General features: G+C 41.3%; 2 protein-coding genes across 3 annotated transcripts; one reads left to right on the top strand and one right to left on the bottom strand.

Annotated features, from left to right (window-relative positions):
• The first annotated feature begins 210 nt into the window (after positions 1 to 210).
• On the top strand, positions 211 to 4,329 carry LOC102701805 (mitogen-activated protein kinase kinase kinase 1-like). Its single transcript, XM_006651170.2, has 9 exons — positions 211 to 1,377; positions 2,003 to 2,087; positions 2,195 to 2,257; positions 2,363 to 2,520; positions 2,771 to 2,846; positions 2,961 to 3,020; positions 3,097 to 3,204; positions 3,370 to 3,629; positions 3,885 to 4,329. The coding sequence occupies exons 1-8, from the start codon at positions 380 to 382 to the stop codon at positions 3,595 to 3,597; spliced, it is 1,776 nt and encodes a 591-aa protein (XP_006651233.2). The 5' UTR covers positions 211 to 379; the 3' UTR covers positions 3,598 to 3,629; positions 3,885 to 4,329.
• Positions 4,330 to 6,013: 1,684 nt separating this feature from the next.
• Positions 6,014 to 9,513, bottom strand: LOC102720215 (partner of Y14 and mago). Of its 2 annotated transcripts, none has more exons than XM_006649722.3 (4): positions 9,216 to 9,513; positions 9,006 to 9,116; positions 7,197 to 7,424; positions 6,014 to 6,595 (listed from the first exon to the last, which is right to left on the bottom strand). In XM_006649722.3, the coding sequence occupies exons 1-4, from the start codon at positions 9,408 to 9,410 to the stop codon at positions 6,461 to 6,463; spliced, it is 669 nt and encodes a 222-aa protein (XP_006649785.1). In that variant the 5' UTR covers positions 9,411 to 9,513; the 3' UTR covers positions 6,014 to 6,460. The 2 variants fall into 2 exon arrangements, with proteins under 2 accessions (XP_006649785.1, XP_015690363.1); XM_015834877.2 differs by having other exon boundaries at positions 7,197 to 7,421.
• Between the last annotated feature and the right edge of the window lie 2,883 nt (positions 9,514 to 12,396).

Raw genomic sequence — 12,396 nt, 5'->3', positions numbered from 1 at the left:
GCACCGCACCGCGCCACCGCGGCGGCAACGCCCCCCCGCGGACGGACGACGGCCCGCGCCCGCGCGCGCGCGTGGGCCCGATCTGTCACGCCGCGGTTGCGCAGCGCACCAGAAAGATGCGGGATGCCGGTCAATGCGACAGCGCCATCTCCCCCTCCCGTTCTTCGCTCCGCCTCGGCGTCGTCTCCTCCCTCCTCACCTCGGCTCCATCCATCTCACCCACCCAAAATACCTCGAAAAAAAATCTGCACCTTGCCGTCCCCAAAGCCAAAGCCCCGCCGGGTCTCGCTCGCTTGGCTTTTGCTCTTTTCTTGCCCCCGTCGCTTATCCCGAAGCATCCTCTCTCTCTCTCTCTCTCTTCCATGAGCTGAGGCCGCCGATGGGGCCGCCCGCCGCGCAGGACGCCGCCGTGTCGCCGTCGTCGTCGTCCGGGGGCTCGTCGAGGCGTCGCCGCCGGCTCGAACGCCGCAACGCCGCCAAGCACATCGGATACGACGCCACGCTCTTTTGCAGCTACCCGCAGTCCCCGCCGGCCTCCTCCGCGCCCGCCTCTGGGGCGGCCTCGCTCGCTTGCTCGCCGGCCTGCTCCCTCGACCTCACCAGCTTCCGCATCGGCGGAAGCGGCGACGGGAGCAGGGACGTGCAGCTGCTCTGCTCCAGCCTCGGTCTCTCCGGCGTCGACGACTTTGCGATCCCCATCGCTGACTGGGAGGCGCACAAGGCCGGCCGGTCGTCCTTCTCCCCCTCCACCCAGCCGCGCGACGAGCCCCCTGCGAGGGACTCCCCGCTACGCCGCGAGGCTGCCGAGGAGCCGGCCCCGCCCGCCCCCACTGTTCCCGTGCTTCCGGCTAACGAAGCGCCCAGGGAAGCGGCGATTGAAGCCCCAGCGCCGCTGGTACGGGTGGATCCGTGGGAGCCCGCCCGTCCAGATGTGAAGAAATCGAGCACTGAGGGAGGGATCAAGGGCGTGCGCCCGCCGCCGGTTGTGCTCAAGCCGCCGCCGTCGAGGGCACTACCGGCGGTCTGCTCGGTGGAGTCCACGTGGGATATCTTGCGGTCGTTCGCGCCAGAGGAGGAGAACCACCACGCCCCAGCGAGCAGATCTGGTTGTGATTCTGCACGCCAGGACGCGGGAGAGGACGAGGATGAGGCCGCAGTATTGACGTTGGAGGAGCTCAGGATAGGGGAGACGTCCGAGGAATTCACAGGCACGTCTTCGCTGTCGACGACTAATGATGACGAGACGTCGAGCACAACCACCGAGTCCATGTTCTACATCTCGCCGAATGGGAGGTTTAGGAGGAAAATCCGGTCGTGGAACCGAGGGATGCTCCTGGGAAGTGGCTCGTTTGGGACAGTCTTTGAGGGGATCAGCGAGTAAGTGCTCTAAGGAGAAAACTTTATGATTTCTTATATGATGATTGTTCATACCGTGCTCAAGAATTCGAGATCAACTATTTAACCTGCCCTAACATAGCATAAGGCGTATCTTGGAAGCTAAGGCAAATTGATTCTCTGGTTGATTTTACAGTGTCTCCAATTTTAGCTCTTAGGTAGGTACTAGTTAGTGGTAAGCGATTCATCCACATAATTTCATTTTCAACTAATTAAATTGCATAACCCTGAGCCATAGACAATCAGAGTCCCACCTGAATTGGTTCTAGTGTACAAGGGAATATGAGAATAGTTTGCCAAGATGTTACACTGCATCTGTTGTGTGTGAAGACCAAACAATTATTTATTTACTTGTTTTGTTGTGTTCAAAATGACCAAGATATAAAATATATGTTTACCTCACTAAGGGTTCTGAAATGGCTGGCCTAAATGAAACACTGTAGTACCTTCTGTTACTTTTATGTGATGGGGTTCAATGGGAACAGTTATTCTTAGTATAGGTTGCTCTAATTTTTTTGTGTTACATGTACTTTACATGCAAGTTAATTTCGGTATCTTATACTTCTCAAAAAAAAAAATCGGTATCTTATGATTTGATGTTTTACAGCGAGGGTGTCTTCTTTGCTGTCAAAGAAGTCTGCTTGTATGATCAAGGGAGCAATGCGCAGCAGTGCATTTTTCAGCTTGAGCAGGTTGGTGTTTCCTTTCTTTTTTCATTGATAATACCAGAGCCATAATATCTTACTGGTTCTATTGTATTGTGGCATGCGATCTCTTCTAACTTCTTTGCATATTTCAGGAAATTGCACTCTTGAGTCAGTTTGAACATGAAAATATAGTGCAGTACTATGGTACTGACAAAGTAAGTTACTGATCCTGTGATCTTTCATCACTTTGTTGAAGCATGTAAACCTAGGTTTTCTTGTACTTTTCTTTTAAGGCTGATGATTGAATTGTGTTACTGCAGGAGGACTCAAAACTGTACATCTTCCTTGAATTAGTGACCCAAGGATCTCTAGCATCTTTGTATCAGAAGTACCGGTTGCGAGATACTCATGTTTCAGCATATACAAGACAGATTCTTAATGGTTTGACTTATCTGCATGAGCGAAACATTGTTCATAGGTAATAAGATTAGTTGAACTCATATCTTTGATCTGTTGATGTCCTTTTTTCTCATCCTGGGTTGGTGTAACATAATGAGATTAAAGTTTGATGCCTAGCCTTCTAGGGAAGCTTATTGATTTCTCTACAACCAGTTACAATTAAACTATGCAATGCCTGCTGATTAAATTTTTATCATTAATTTGAAAAGTCTTAAGGAACTATTTATGGACTCCTGTACTGAATTACAATTCAAAATCTCATCTTTCAGGGATATCAAATGTGCCAATATATTGGTGCATGCCAATGGATCCGTGAAACTTGCCGACTTTGGTCTTGCTAAGGAGGTCTGCTTAATCTCTTGCAAAATCTTTATCTGTGCTTATCTTTGAATGTGTCAATTACAGTTCTAAATACTGCATCATCGATATAAATTGATTTTTGTTTCAAATATTTCTCAGATTACCAAATTGACCGCACTTAAATCGTGCAAAGGAACCGTTTATTGGATGGCACCTGAGGTATGCCACCCTACCTTATGACCTCAGATTTGGCATGCATGTATGGCATACCCATAGTATGATGATGAAATTTCAGGTTGTTAATCCCAAGAAAACATATGGGCCTGAAGCTGATATATGGAGTCTGGGCTGCACAGTCCTAGAGATGTTGACGCGTCAACTTCCCTACCCTGATCTGGAATGGGTGAGTTATTATTGTTCATCATGAACCTAAAATTCTAAATATCTAATATTAACTCCTGCAAATTTATATTACAATGTTGGTTTCAAGTTTGATAAAGTTGTCTGGTATGCATAGCTCTTCGGTTAATTTCATGTATCACACCCTTTCTCTTGACTTGTTCTGCAGACACAAGCTTTATACAGGATTGGGAAGGGGGAAGCACCAGCAATTCCAAATTGCCTTTCTAGGGATGCTCGTGATTTTATAAGTCAGTGTGTAAAACCCAATCCAGAAGACAGACCCTCTGCGGCAAAGCTGCTTGAGCATCCTTTCGTTAATAGGTCAATGCGGTCAATAAGATCCATGAGAACATCTTCGCGCTCAAACTCATCAATACGCGGCATGAATGGATAAAATGAGGACGGCTTCAGAATATTGGTGGAAAGGTATGTTAGTCTTCTCCCAACTTGCTTTACACTCATGCAAAAGTAGTGGATACTTAAAACTGTGTAGGTGTTTTTCTTCACAAGAAAAGTAGGACCAAGGATTTTTTTTGCACATCATCACCGTAAACATATTTGTGCATATAAAATATAATACAGAGGTTGTTGAAGTCAGCTGCCCGATTGTGGCGCAATAGGTTGACATTTAGCGTCGTGGTTAAATCTGACCTTTGACCCGTGTGCATATTCTCTCTGCAGATATTAGTTCTTGATAATCATGTGGAGCTGGCCGGAAAGGACGATTCGTTACCAGGAAGCAAAATTGTCAACAGCACACTCGTCAACCCCAACCATTGCGTTTCATTTGTTGATTCTTTGTCATACTTGCGCGGCGAGGGGATATGTCGTGGTTTAGTCAGCGGCTGATATTCTGCCCGGAAGAATAGATTAAATGCGCATTCAAGCGCATGAGTGTAAGTAGGAACCGTCGATGTAAATATGCATGTTCATGGTGGTGATTTGTCTTGCCATCATATGCCATGCTGTGCTGCCAAACTTTGGAACTTCCGATGACAGTAGCTTAGGTTGGAGCTGCCGTGCATGTCTTCTTGTTAGAACAGGGGGTGCACGGTAACTCGTCAACGGTTTCTGTGTTGGGTACGAGGATTCTCAAGGAAAAGCTACGATTGGTTGTTGTTCTCCAGTTGACAGTTGCGTTTATTACCGCATCGCGATTGGCAATTGGTGTCTTGACCGTCGCTTTCCTACGCGTTGTTTGACTTCCGTGTGATTCTCATCACACAAAAAAATTCAGAAAAAAACATATTCCCTGTGAATCTGTCTATGCCGTTCGTTTTCATCTCTTTTGCTTTCTTGTTTGAAAATCAAGGTAACCACTAACCACGTCATTCGTTTCCACCGCTTGGTTACTGTAAATCTGAAAGGGAAAGCTTTTACTAATCACCCTTGAAACGGTGCACATCTGTCGTAAAGTGCTGCCTCATAACTTACTACTACCTCAGTCCTCAAATTCAAATAGAAGGGATTCTAGGTTATTTTGCGGAAATTAATGATAGAGAAAAATACTAGTATCATTCCTTAATGTAGGTTGCTTGAGGTAAAATTAAGAGAAATTTAAATAGGAGATAATTGATTGGACATATAGTGTATGATACCTTATATTGATGAACAATATTTAAATATTAGAATAACTTATATTCAAAGATAGAGTATCAAAGAATTGAGTAGATATTTCCACGAAAAACAAGGACTAAAGTGAGAAAAGAAACACCCGTCAGATATGTAGTGATGTTTTCTCGTTCAAAGGATATGTCATAAAAATGATGAGATTCTGTCTGTGGGTATACTACCTCTGTCCCATAATAACCTTATTTTTTGTTCTCCGTGTCCAACGTTTGACCATTCGTCTTATTTGAAAAATATGTAAAAAACTTTAAAAAAATTAGTCACGTATAAAGTACTATTCATGTTTTATCATCTAGTAAGAATAAAAATATTAATCGCAAAAAACATTATAAATAAAACGAATGGTCAAATGGTTGACACGGAAAAACAAAAAATGAGGTTATTATGGGACGGAGGTAGTATGAACTTGTGCAGTGGATATAAACAATTGTAATAATTTGTAGAACAATAGAATGCTTATTATAATGCAAATCAAGGAGCGGTATCCTTCGACATTGCACGGTAATGTCACGCCGTGACATTCCTCGCACCTACGTTATCCATCTAATGTCACGCACCTACGTTGTCCATCTAAACGGCCATACATTAATTAGCATGTAACCAGTCAAACTAATTGATATATACTACTAACTTGTTAATAGACTAACGGGCGAATACCCCCGCAAACGCTTCTTCTTATGTATAACATAAAGTATAAAACATTTATATCTCTATAGGCTCCAAACAACGTATTTGTACACAAAAAATAATTTATAAAAAAAATTATATATGTACTTTTTACAATCTAAAAGTCAATACTAGATAATAAAATTTGGTAAAAAAACCTTAAAATTAACTTTTAAATTTTAGAGTAAAAATTCAAATTTTAACATATAAGCATAAATGATTTCTAGCTATACATGACCGTTTACACGCGCCCATTAGACTGAGCATGGGAGCGGCACGGATGCACCTGCCCTTCAACGCCAATACCACCCGTGGGTGCAATGACCTGTTGACGTCGCCGTGGCCCTGAAGGGATCCCGTCTTAATAGTTTTCTAGCTATTACTTGACATGTGTAGTCCTGATACGAAATCAATCGCAACACAAAATGTATTTCCAACCTACAGTATGTATAAAGAACCAAACAAGCGGCCTTCCCATAGTAGCTATATAGAAGAATTAAGCCCGATGAAAGTATAAGCTGAATGCGGAAAAATGGATCAAGGTAATAGACTCGCCTGGCATCTTTGTTGATGCAATGAGGCCTGTGGCCTTCAAATTCAAGGTTATTACTGGATCAGCAATGAATGTAAGATCCAGTGTCAAGGGGAATCGCCAATGTTGGCATAATATACAAAGCTACAATGGTACCGTAACATGCCCCAACTCCAGCCGGTTGTCTGATTGCACGATGTCTACAACAAACGGATTTTGCAATATGAATCTTCGGACTGGAGGGCGTACACGAGACAACAAATTGTGGCAAAAGGCTACCACTGTCTGTGAACCCAATTGCTTTTCCAGAGGCCGAGGGGCATAAGGGAAGCAAGACATGACTGATTGGACTTTGGATCAGCAAAACGCCACTGCAGGCGTTCGATATATGATGATGGCTCTACTAGACATCAGTGCTGAGGTCGACTGTCTAGGAAGCGCCAGGAGAGCTCTCCCCCAAAAGCTTCAGTTCCTCCTGCCAAGCTTCTATCTTCTTCATTTTTTCGAGTTGTTCAGGCTTTAATTTTTCTGGATCTCCTTGCAGTTGTGCTTCTGCTAAGCGTATCTGCGATAAATCAAGACAAATTCATCCACTCTGCTTGCCCTCTAAATTATTAAATTTCAGGTCAAACCTCATCCAGGCATGTATACATCCAATGTTTCAAAAGTGTGAATATGTAGTTTCAAGTAAATTTAGTCTTGTGGTGGCAAATCAAATAGTAGCACTTTTAAATCTACTGTGGGCTATAGCTGTGCTCCTAGAGGTTGAAAGCATTGACAGGATATCTGAGATGTACTAAGTACTCTAAATAAACTATCAGTAATTAGTACCTAACATTAGACTCATGGAAGTTACCACGAATAAGTTGAACTTACACTATATGATAAAATGGATTGCAATTTACAGGTGTTTATCTTAAGTTAGGCAAAGTAATAGCTAATTTAGATTGATTGCGAAACTAGTTTTTCAGGCATATGCATTAATTAACTAGTACAATGCAGAAAATGAAAAACAGAGGCTTGAAATTTTAGAAGACTTATGCCAGAAACCAGACAAAAATAACTTGGGATCAGTGGGATAACCTACCAGGCTCAGGTCTCCCAGAACTATGAATTAAGGGAAGGAGGGGGAGGGGGGGGGGGGGGGGGAGGGGGAGGAACAGAACCTTTTTCTTCAGTGCTCGAATTTTCTTGTCTATGTCTGGACCAGTCGGTTGCAGTTTTGAGTTGTTGGTAGCATCAGCGGAGGAAGTTGCTACAACTGGAGATTCAGAAATAGCAATGCCACTTATCTGCTTTGTTACACTGTCCACTGCATCCTTTGGATTGTCCGCTTCTCCAGCATCATCCTCTATATGCAAGCTCTTTCCTTTATCATTTGTTGAACCGGCCTGCTAAGAAATAAGACATTGTCCAGCAAAACATCATAAAACCACTAATAAACCAGTAGTTCAATCCACAAGAGATGAAATCATTGCCATGATGCAAACAACAAACAGACACTGTTCTGCTGTGTGCTGACCCAGTTGTTGGCTAGAGGATTATGTAGAGTTAACCTTGTTCTCTTATGGTGCATACTTACATCTGCCATGAATAGGTGATTGTGTCGACTCGTTAAACTTATGCGTAAATTCATATCAGTGCACCTAAGAGTTAAAACTATACACAACTGGCCTTTGCCATGGCATTGGTGTTGACTATCAACATGCTTTAAAGTCAAGTATTGCGTTGCTATATCGACCCATTTTCTAATTGCGTCATTGCAGTTGAATGGTTCATGACATGACTTGGCCCAACAAGACTTGCCAAGATAACCCATCCGTACATACAAGTTTGGAACATAACATGTGATCAGGATCGAAGATGAACATAGATAGTTTCGTTCCTTGGAAAAAAGAAGTGGAACATATTATTCATTTGGTAGATCCAAACGTTTTTGCTCCAGATCAAAGTACTAACCAAGAAAAAAAATGCAATCATGATGATGGTGAGAAACAATGCACGAGGAAATAAATGGGTACTGTAGTAACAACAGTCAAGAATGGGACTGGATCACTGGAGAGATTATCAGAGATGCCCCAAGGGCTTGTAGTGTCTGAAGTCGTGAACCAACATGAGCTTGAGTGCCAGAAAACAAAAGTGAATACACCAGCACAATAATGCAAATTATCGTCATCATGTATCAGCAATTTTTCCAAGTTTAGGTGTTGGAACCATAGTATCATGATTATTATTGCGATGACAGGCATGATCGCGTTTTATTCAAATATGAGATGGGGAAAAAAACCTTTTCTGACTCTATTATGCTGGTTTATGGGAATTCCAAAATATATGCAAGAATTCTCATAAGATGTCTTTTCTTGTCTCATAACAAGTTTTATATACCTGACTGGCCTGCAGTCACGATACATGCATAAGCAACCAGATTGTACCAGTGGCTTGTATACATTTTCAGAAATGGGTCAATTGCAAAAATTCAAAAGTAGCTTGAAACATGTTATAATTGTTGTTGGCATTCAGATGGGCAAGTAGACATTAAGACCCTACTCGACCAATTAGTTGTGGAGAACAGAAATGCACCACAGCTGCCCAACTGTTGGGTATCAATGGAAGTACTCCAACAAAAGTATTGTGATTACTGGTTAGACAGTTCGATCTGACAAAATCACCCGCTGTTCTTCTGTATTACACCTCTGACCATATATATTGCTCCTCATCGTTTTTACAGCTGATGTATAATTAGAGGTTGGAATCTAATTAACTAATCAATGATAGCATTGTTCTAGAGCAATCCTTCACACCTACAGCGAAATAATGAAGTAACAGACGAAACAGTCCATGCTTTTCACCATCGCATGCCCAATCTAATTATGTGTGTCATCTGAACAAGCATATACAGTAATCCAACCACAAACTGGCCAATTCACTAAATCAGGCGAAATCCCCAAAACAAACGGCGAGCCAGGACGGCCTACCTGCTGCCGTTTCTCCTTACGCCGCTCGTTCCGCTTGGCCGCCTTCGTCTTAGGTTTAGCATCGAGCGCCGGGTCGTACCCGGGCGGCACGTCGGGCCCTGACTTCCTCATCTGCAACGAGCACACGCCAAACATGAACCACCATAAGACGCAGCCTCTCAGTTGGGAGGAGGAGAGTGCGAGGGCGATGTGGCGGGGGCGAGGACTCACCTGGGCGCCCTTGGACTGGTAGATGGCGACCTCCTCCTGGGGGACGTAGCCGGCGCGGATGCGGATGGCCTTGCGGAGCGTGCCGTCGGGGCGGCGCGTCGGCGCGATGATGCGCTCGCCCTCCTTCGGGATGGAGAGGAGGCGCCGCTGCTCGCCGCCGCTGCCGCTTCCGCTGCCGTCGCTGGCCGTGGCCATGGCCGGAGGCGGTGCACGGATTTGGAGGGGGAGGAAGGCTGCGGCGGCGACGGCAGCGGGGCACGGGGGTGGGTTTAGGAGTTCGGGCGTCGGAGTTAGGGGCTGTTTTCACGGTATGCTGAATTTACCTAACTTGTCTAAGATTTGACTAACAAAAATGGAGACACTTTAGCTAGCATGTGACAAGTATATCACACTTTCCTGTGTCATTGACATGTGGGCCATGTATATTGAAAATAAAATCTTGTCATAAGTGTGACACAAACCAAATATACACCTAGGTCAAATTTGACTAACTTGAGGTGTGGCAAACTTAGGCAAGTTGTGGTAATCAACCAAACAACCCCTTAGGACCAGAGTTGGGTTGGGTGAGATTTGGATGCTGGAGTCAATTTTGTTCTTCCTCTTATTCATCCGTCTTATTTTGAAAAATTTATTAAAAAATTGAAAAGATTAGTCGCATGTAAAATACTATTCATACTTTATTATGTAGTAAAATAAAAATATTAATCATAAAAAATTTTCAAATAAAACGAAGAATAAAAAATTATATTCAAAAACACAGAAATTCATTTATTTTAGGATGGAGGCTGTAGTGTCAAAGTTGAAATTCAACATACTAGTAGTTCCTCCGTTTTTACCGATTTACTAATGTGTTTCGTAGTGTATAATGTTACTTTTAAAAAAATCGCACAATACAAGTACAAGCATGGAGCATAATTGTTTTTTTCTGCTCATGCTTATAAGCTAAATTTTAAATTTTTTATTTTTAAATTTGCAATTAATTTTAGAGTCTCTTAATCACAATTTATTTCTCAATCTTTTCTTTTAGATCACTAAAAATACTATAAAAATTTATTAATAAATCTTTTATTACAAAATATACAGCCAACGGATGGCCTTGGTATATATATCTATACTGCTTTAAAAATCTATCGTCGCCGACCCTTATTTTCAATAAGGTGACAAAGAGTCCACATGTGAGCCATTGTCTATCAACTCTCTACTTTATATATAATAAGTACTTTAGGTATATGCAATATATATCAACTAATATATAATGTATGCAAAGAGATAGTAAAAATGGGGTAATGATTATCTTTTAATTAAAATCTCGTTGTAACATACTGTCAGCATGCTAGAATATATATAAAAAAGAGCGCGCGCACATACATGTGCACGTCCTATCATTGATAGCATCTCCGATATTAGCGTTACGGTATCAAACAATAAGCACAATCTTGAAAGATTTTTATGAAATGTCATGTATTAACATGCTTTAGTGTCGTTGACAGCACGTCCCACGAATTACGATTCTCCACGCATTCAAAAGACCTTGAGCGTATCTCGGTAGAGATCAGGAACGCTCGAGGAGTGATCGTTTGATTTGTTTAGGGAAAAAGCAAAAAAATGATATATTTGTAAATAAAAATTATTTTGTAAATAAAAAATTTATATAGTATCCCTAACAATTAAAACCCAATAATGAAAAATAAACTATGATAAAAAATTAGAACTTATTCCTAATTTAAGGTTGATAAAATAAATTTTTGATTTATAAGAATAAGTATAAGCGAAAAAAATATGACTGCTATTCTCTATAAGATCTGTCGTTGCTAAAACCTTTCGAGGTATCATCATACATGGAAGAATGCCTAGATGCGTCAAAACTCACACGGTGTGGCCTCTCAAAAGAGACGATGTCAACTAGATCAAATTTGTCATTTGAGGTTTACATACTCAAAAAATTTTGGCTTCAAAAATTCCAACAACTAGGGTTTACGTTTTAACCGCGGTAACCGTGGTCTCTGCTGAGAGACGGTTTCGGAATACCACCATAGGATTGTCTAAATTTGATGAGAATTTAAAATTTTTGAGAAAATTTGATAAAAATATGTGTGTTAGAGATTAATTTGTAGTGAAGTTTGGTGCAAGAAATAGATGAAAATAATAGATTTACCAATTATTAAAAATTAATTAGTGATAAAAGGAGGAAAACGAAAATTTATAATAGTTTATTACATAAAAATCAGTTGTAGTTGCATGTTTATATGAAAAATTTGACATGGGGATGGTATTTTCGATGAAATCGATTTGTAAACATGTAAGGATATATTTGCACGTTGTCCGGTTAAGTTATTATGGAAAATAGAAATTGTAGTTATCACTTGTTAGTTCATACTGGATAGCTTTCTATATTAATCAATTTAGATAACATTTGTAACTTTTAGGGATATGTATGTAGGTTAAATATACATGATTCATGGTACAAATTATGTGATTTATTTGTTAGTGAATGCAGGTGCGTTATGGTGAATAGAACCCCTAATATGAAAAACGTGGAGAACCCCTGGCCATGTTTTCCCTAATACATATTCTAATTGTCAAGATTATAGGATGATAGTTAACTACTAATTTTCTACTTTTCTTACAATTTTATAGTTTTTTTCAGATTTCTTTTACAATTTTTATCTCGGTTTATACTATCCATGGTTTTCACTTGAAACCGTGTGATTTTGACCGCTTACCATGTGATTTTAACCAAGAAGTTACGATAACCGTGTAATTTAAATTTACATCGGTTTCCGTAGTTTTCAAACACGTGGTAACTGTGCCTCTACCGGCGGACGGTAGGAGGTCATCTGACTGGCAACCCTGCCAACAACTATAATCCGCACATATTTGTTTGGTTGCCATTGTGGCCATGCCAAACTTTTGGTAATGATAAATTTTGTAAAGGTTAAGATATGCGTGACATTACGTTGGAACGATGCATTTACAAACTTTTACGTGATATTGAGAGAAGGAGTTTATAGAATTACCATAATTTAGTATTGATGAGTAAACGAGGCGATGTTTGGTTTGCTACCTTGATATTAAAATTTGGCATGGTTGGGAGTCATAGCAAACCAAAAGACCAATACTGCCATACAGTTTACCAAACTTTATTTGATATAAGATATATATAACACGTTTGCTTGCTAAC

Source organism: Oryza brachyantha, chromosome 3 (genome assembly GCF_000231095.2).
Source record: "Oryza brachyantha chromosome 3, ObraRS2, whole genome shotgun sequence".
NCBI lineage: Eukaryota > Viridiplantae > Streptophyta > Magnoliopsida > Poales > Poaceae > Oryza > Oryza brachyantha.
Note: the sequence above shows the minus strand (reverse complement) of the source record. Positions and strands in the feature narration are given on the sequence as shown.

Bases quoted from the DNA above. Each gene is read 5' to 3' on its own strand.
- LOC102701805 (XM_006651170.2), top strand. From the start codon at position 380: ATGGGGCCGCCCGCCGCGCAGGACGCCGCCGTGTCGCCGTCGTCGTCG. The intron at 1,378-2,002 runs GTAAGTGCTCTA...GATGTTTTACAG, and splicing joins GTCTTTGAGGGGATCAGCGA to CGAGGGTGTCTTCTTTGCTG. The intron at 3,205-3,369 runs GTGAGTTATTAT...CTTGTTCTGCAG, and splicing joins CCTACCCTGATCTGGAATGG to ACACAAGCTTTATACAGGAT.
- LOC102720215 (XM_006649722.3), bottom strand. From the start codon at position 9,410: ATGGCCACGGCCAGCGACGGCAGCGGAAGCGGCAGCGGCGGCGAGCAG. The intron at 9,117-9,215 runs GTGAGTCCTCGC...TGCTCGTTGCAG, and splicing joins ACCAGTCCAAGGGCGCCCAG to ATGAGGAAGTCAGGGCCCGA. The intron at 7,425-9,005 runs GTAGGCCGTCCT...CTTATTTCTTAG, and splicing joins GTAAGGAGAAACGGCAGCAG to CAGGCCGGTTCAACAAATGA.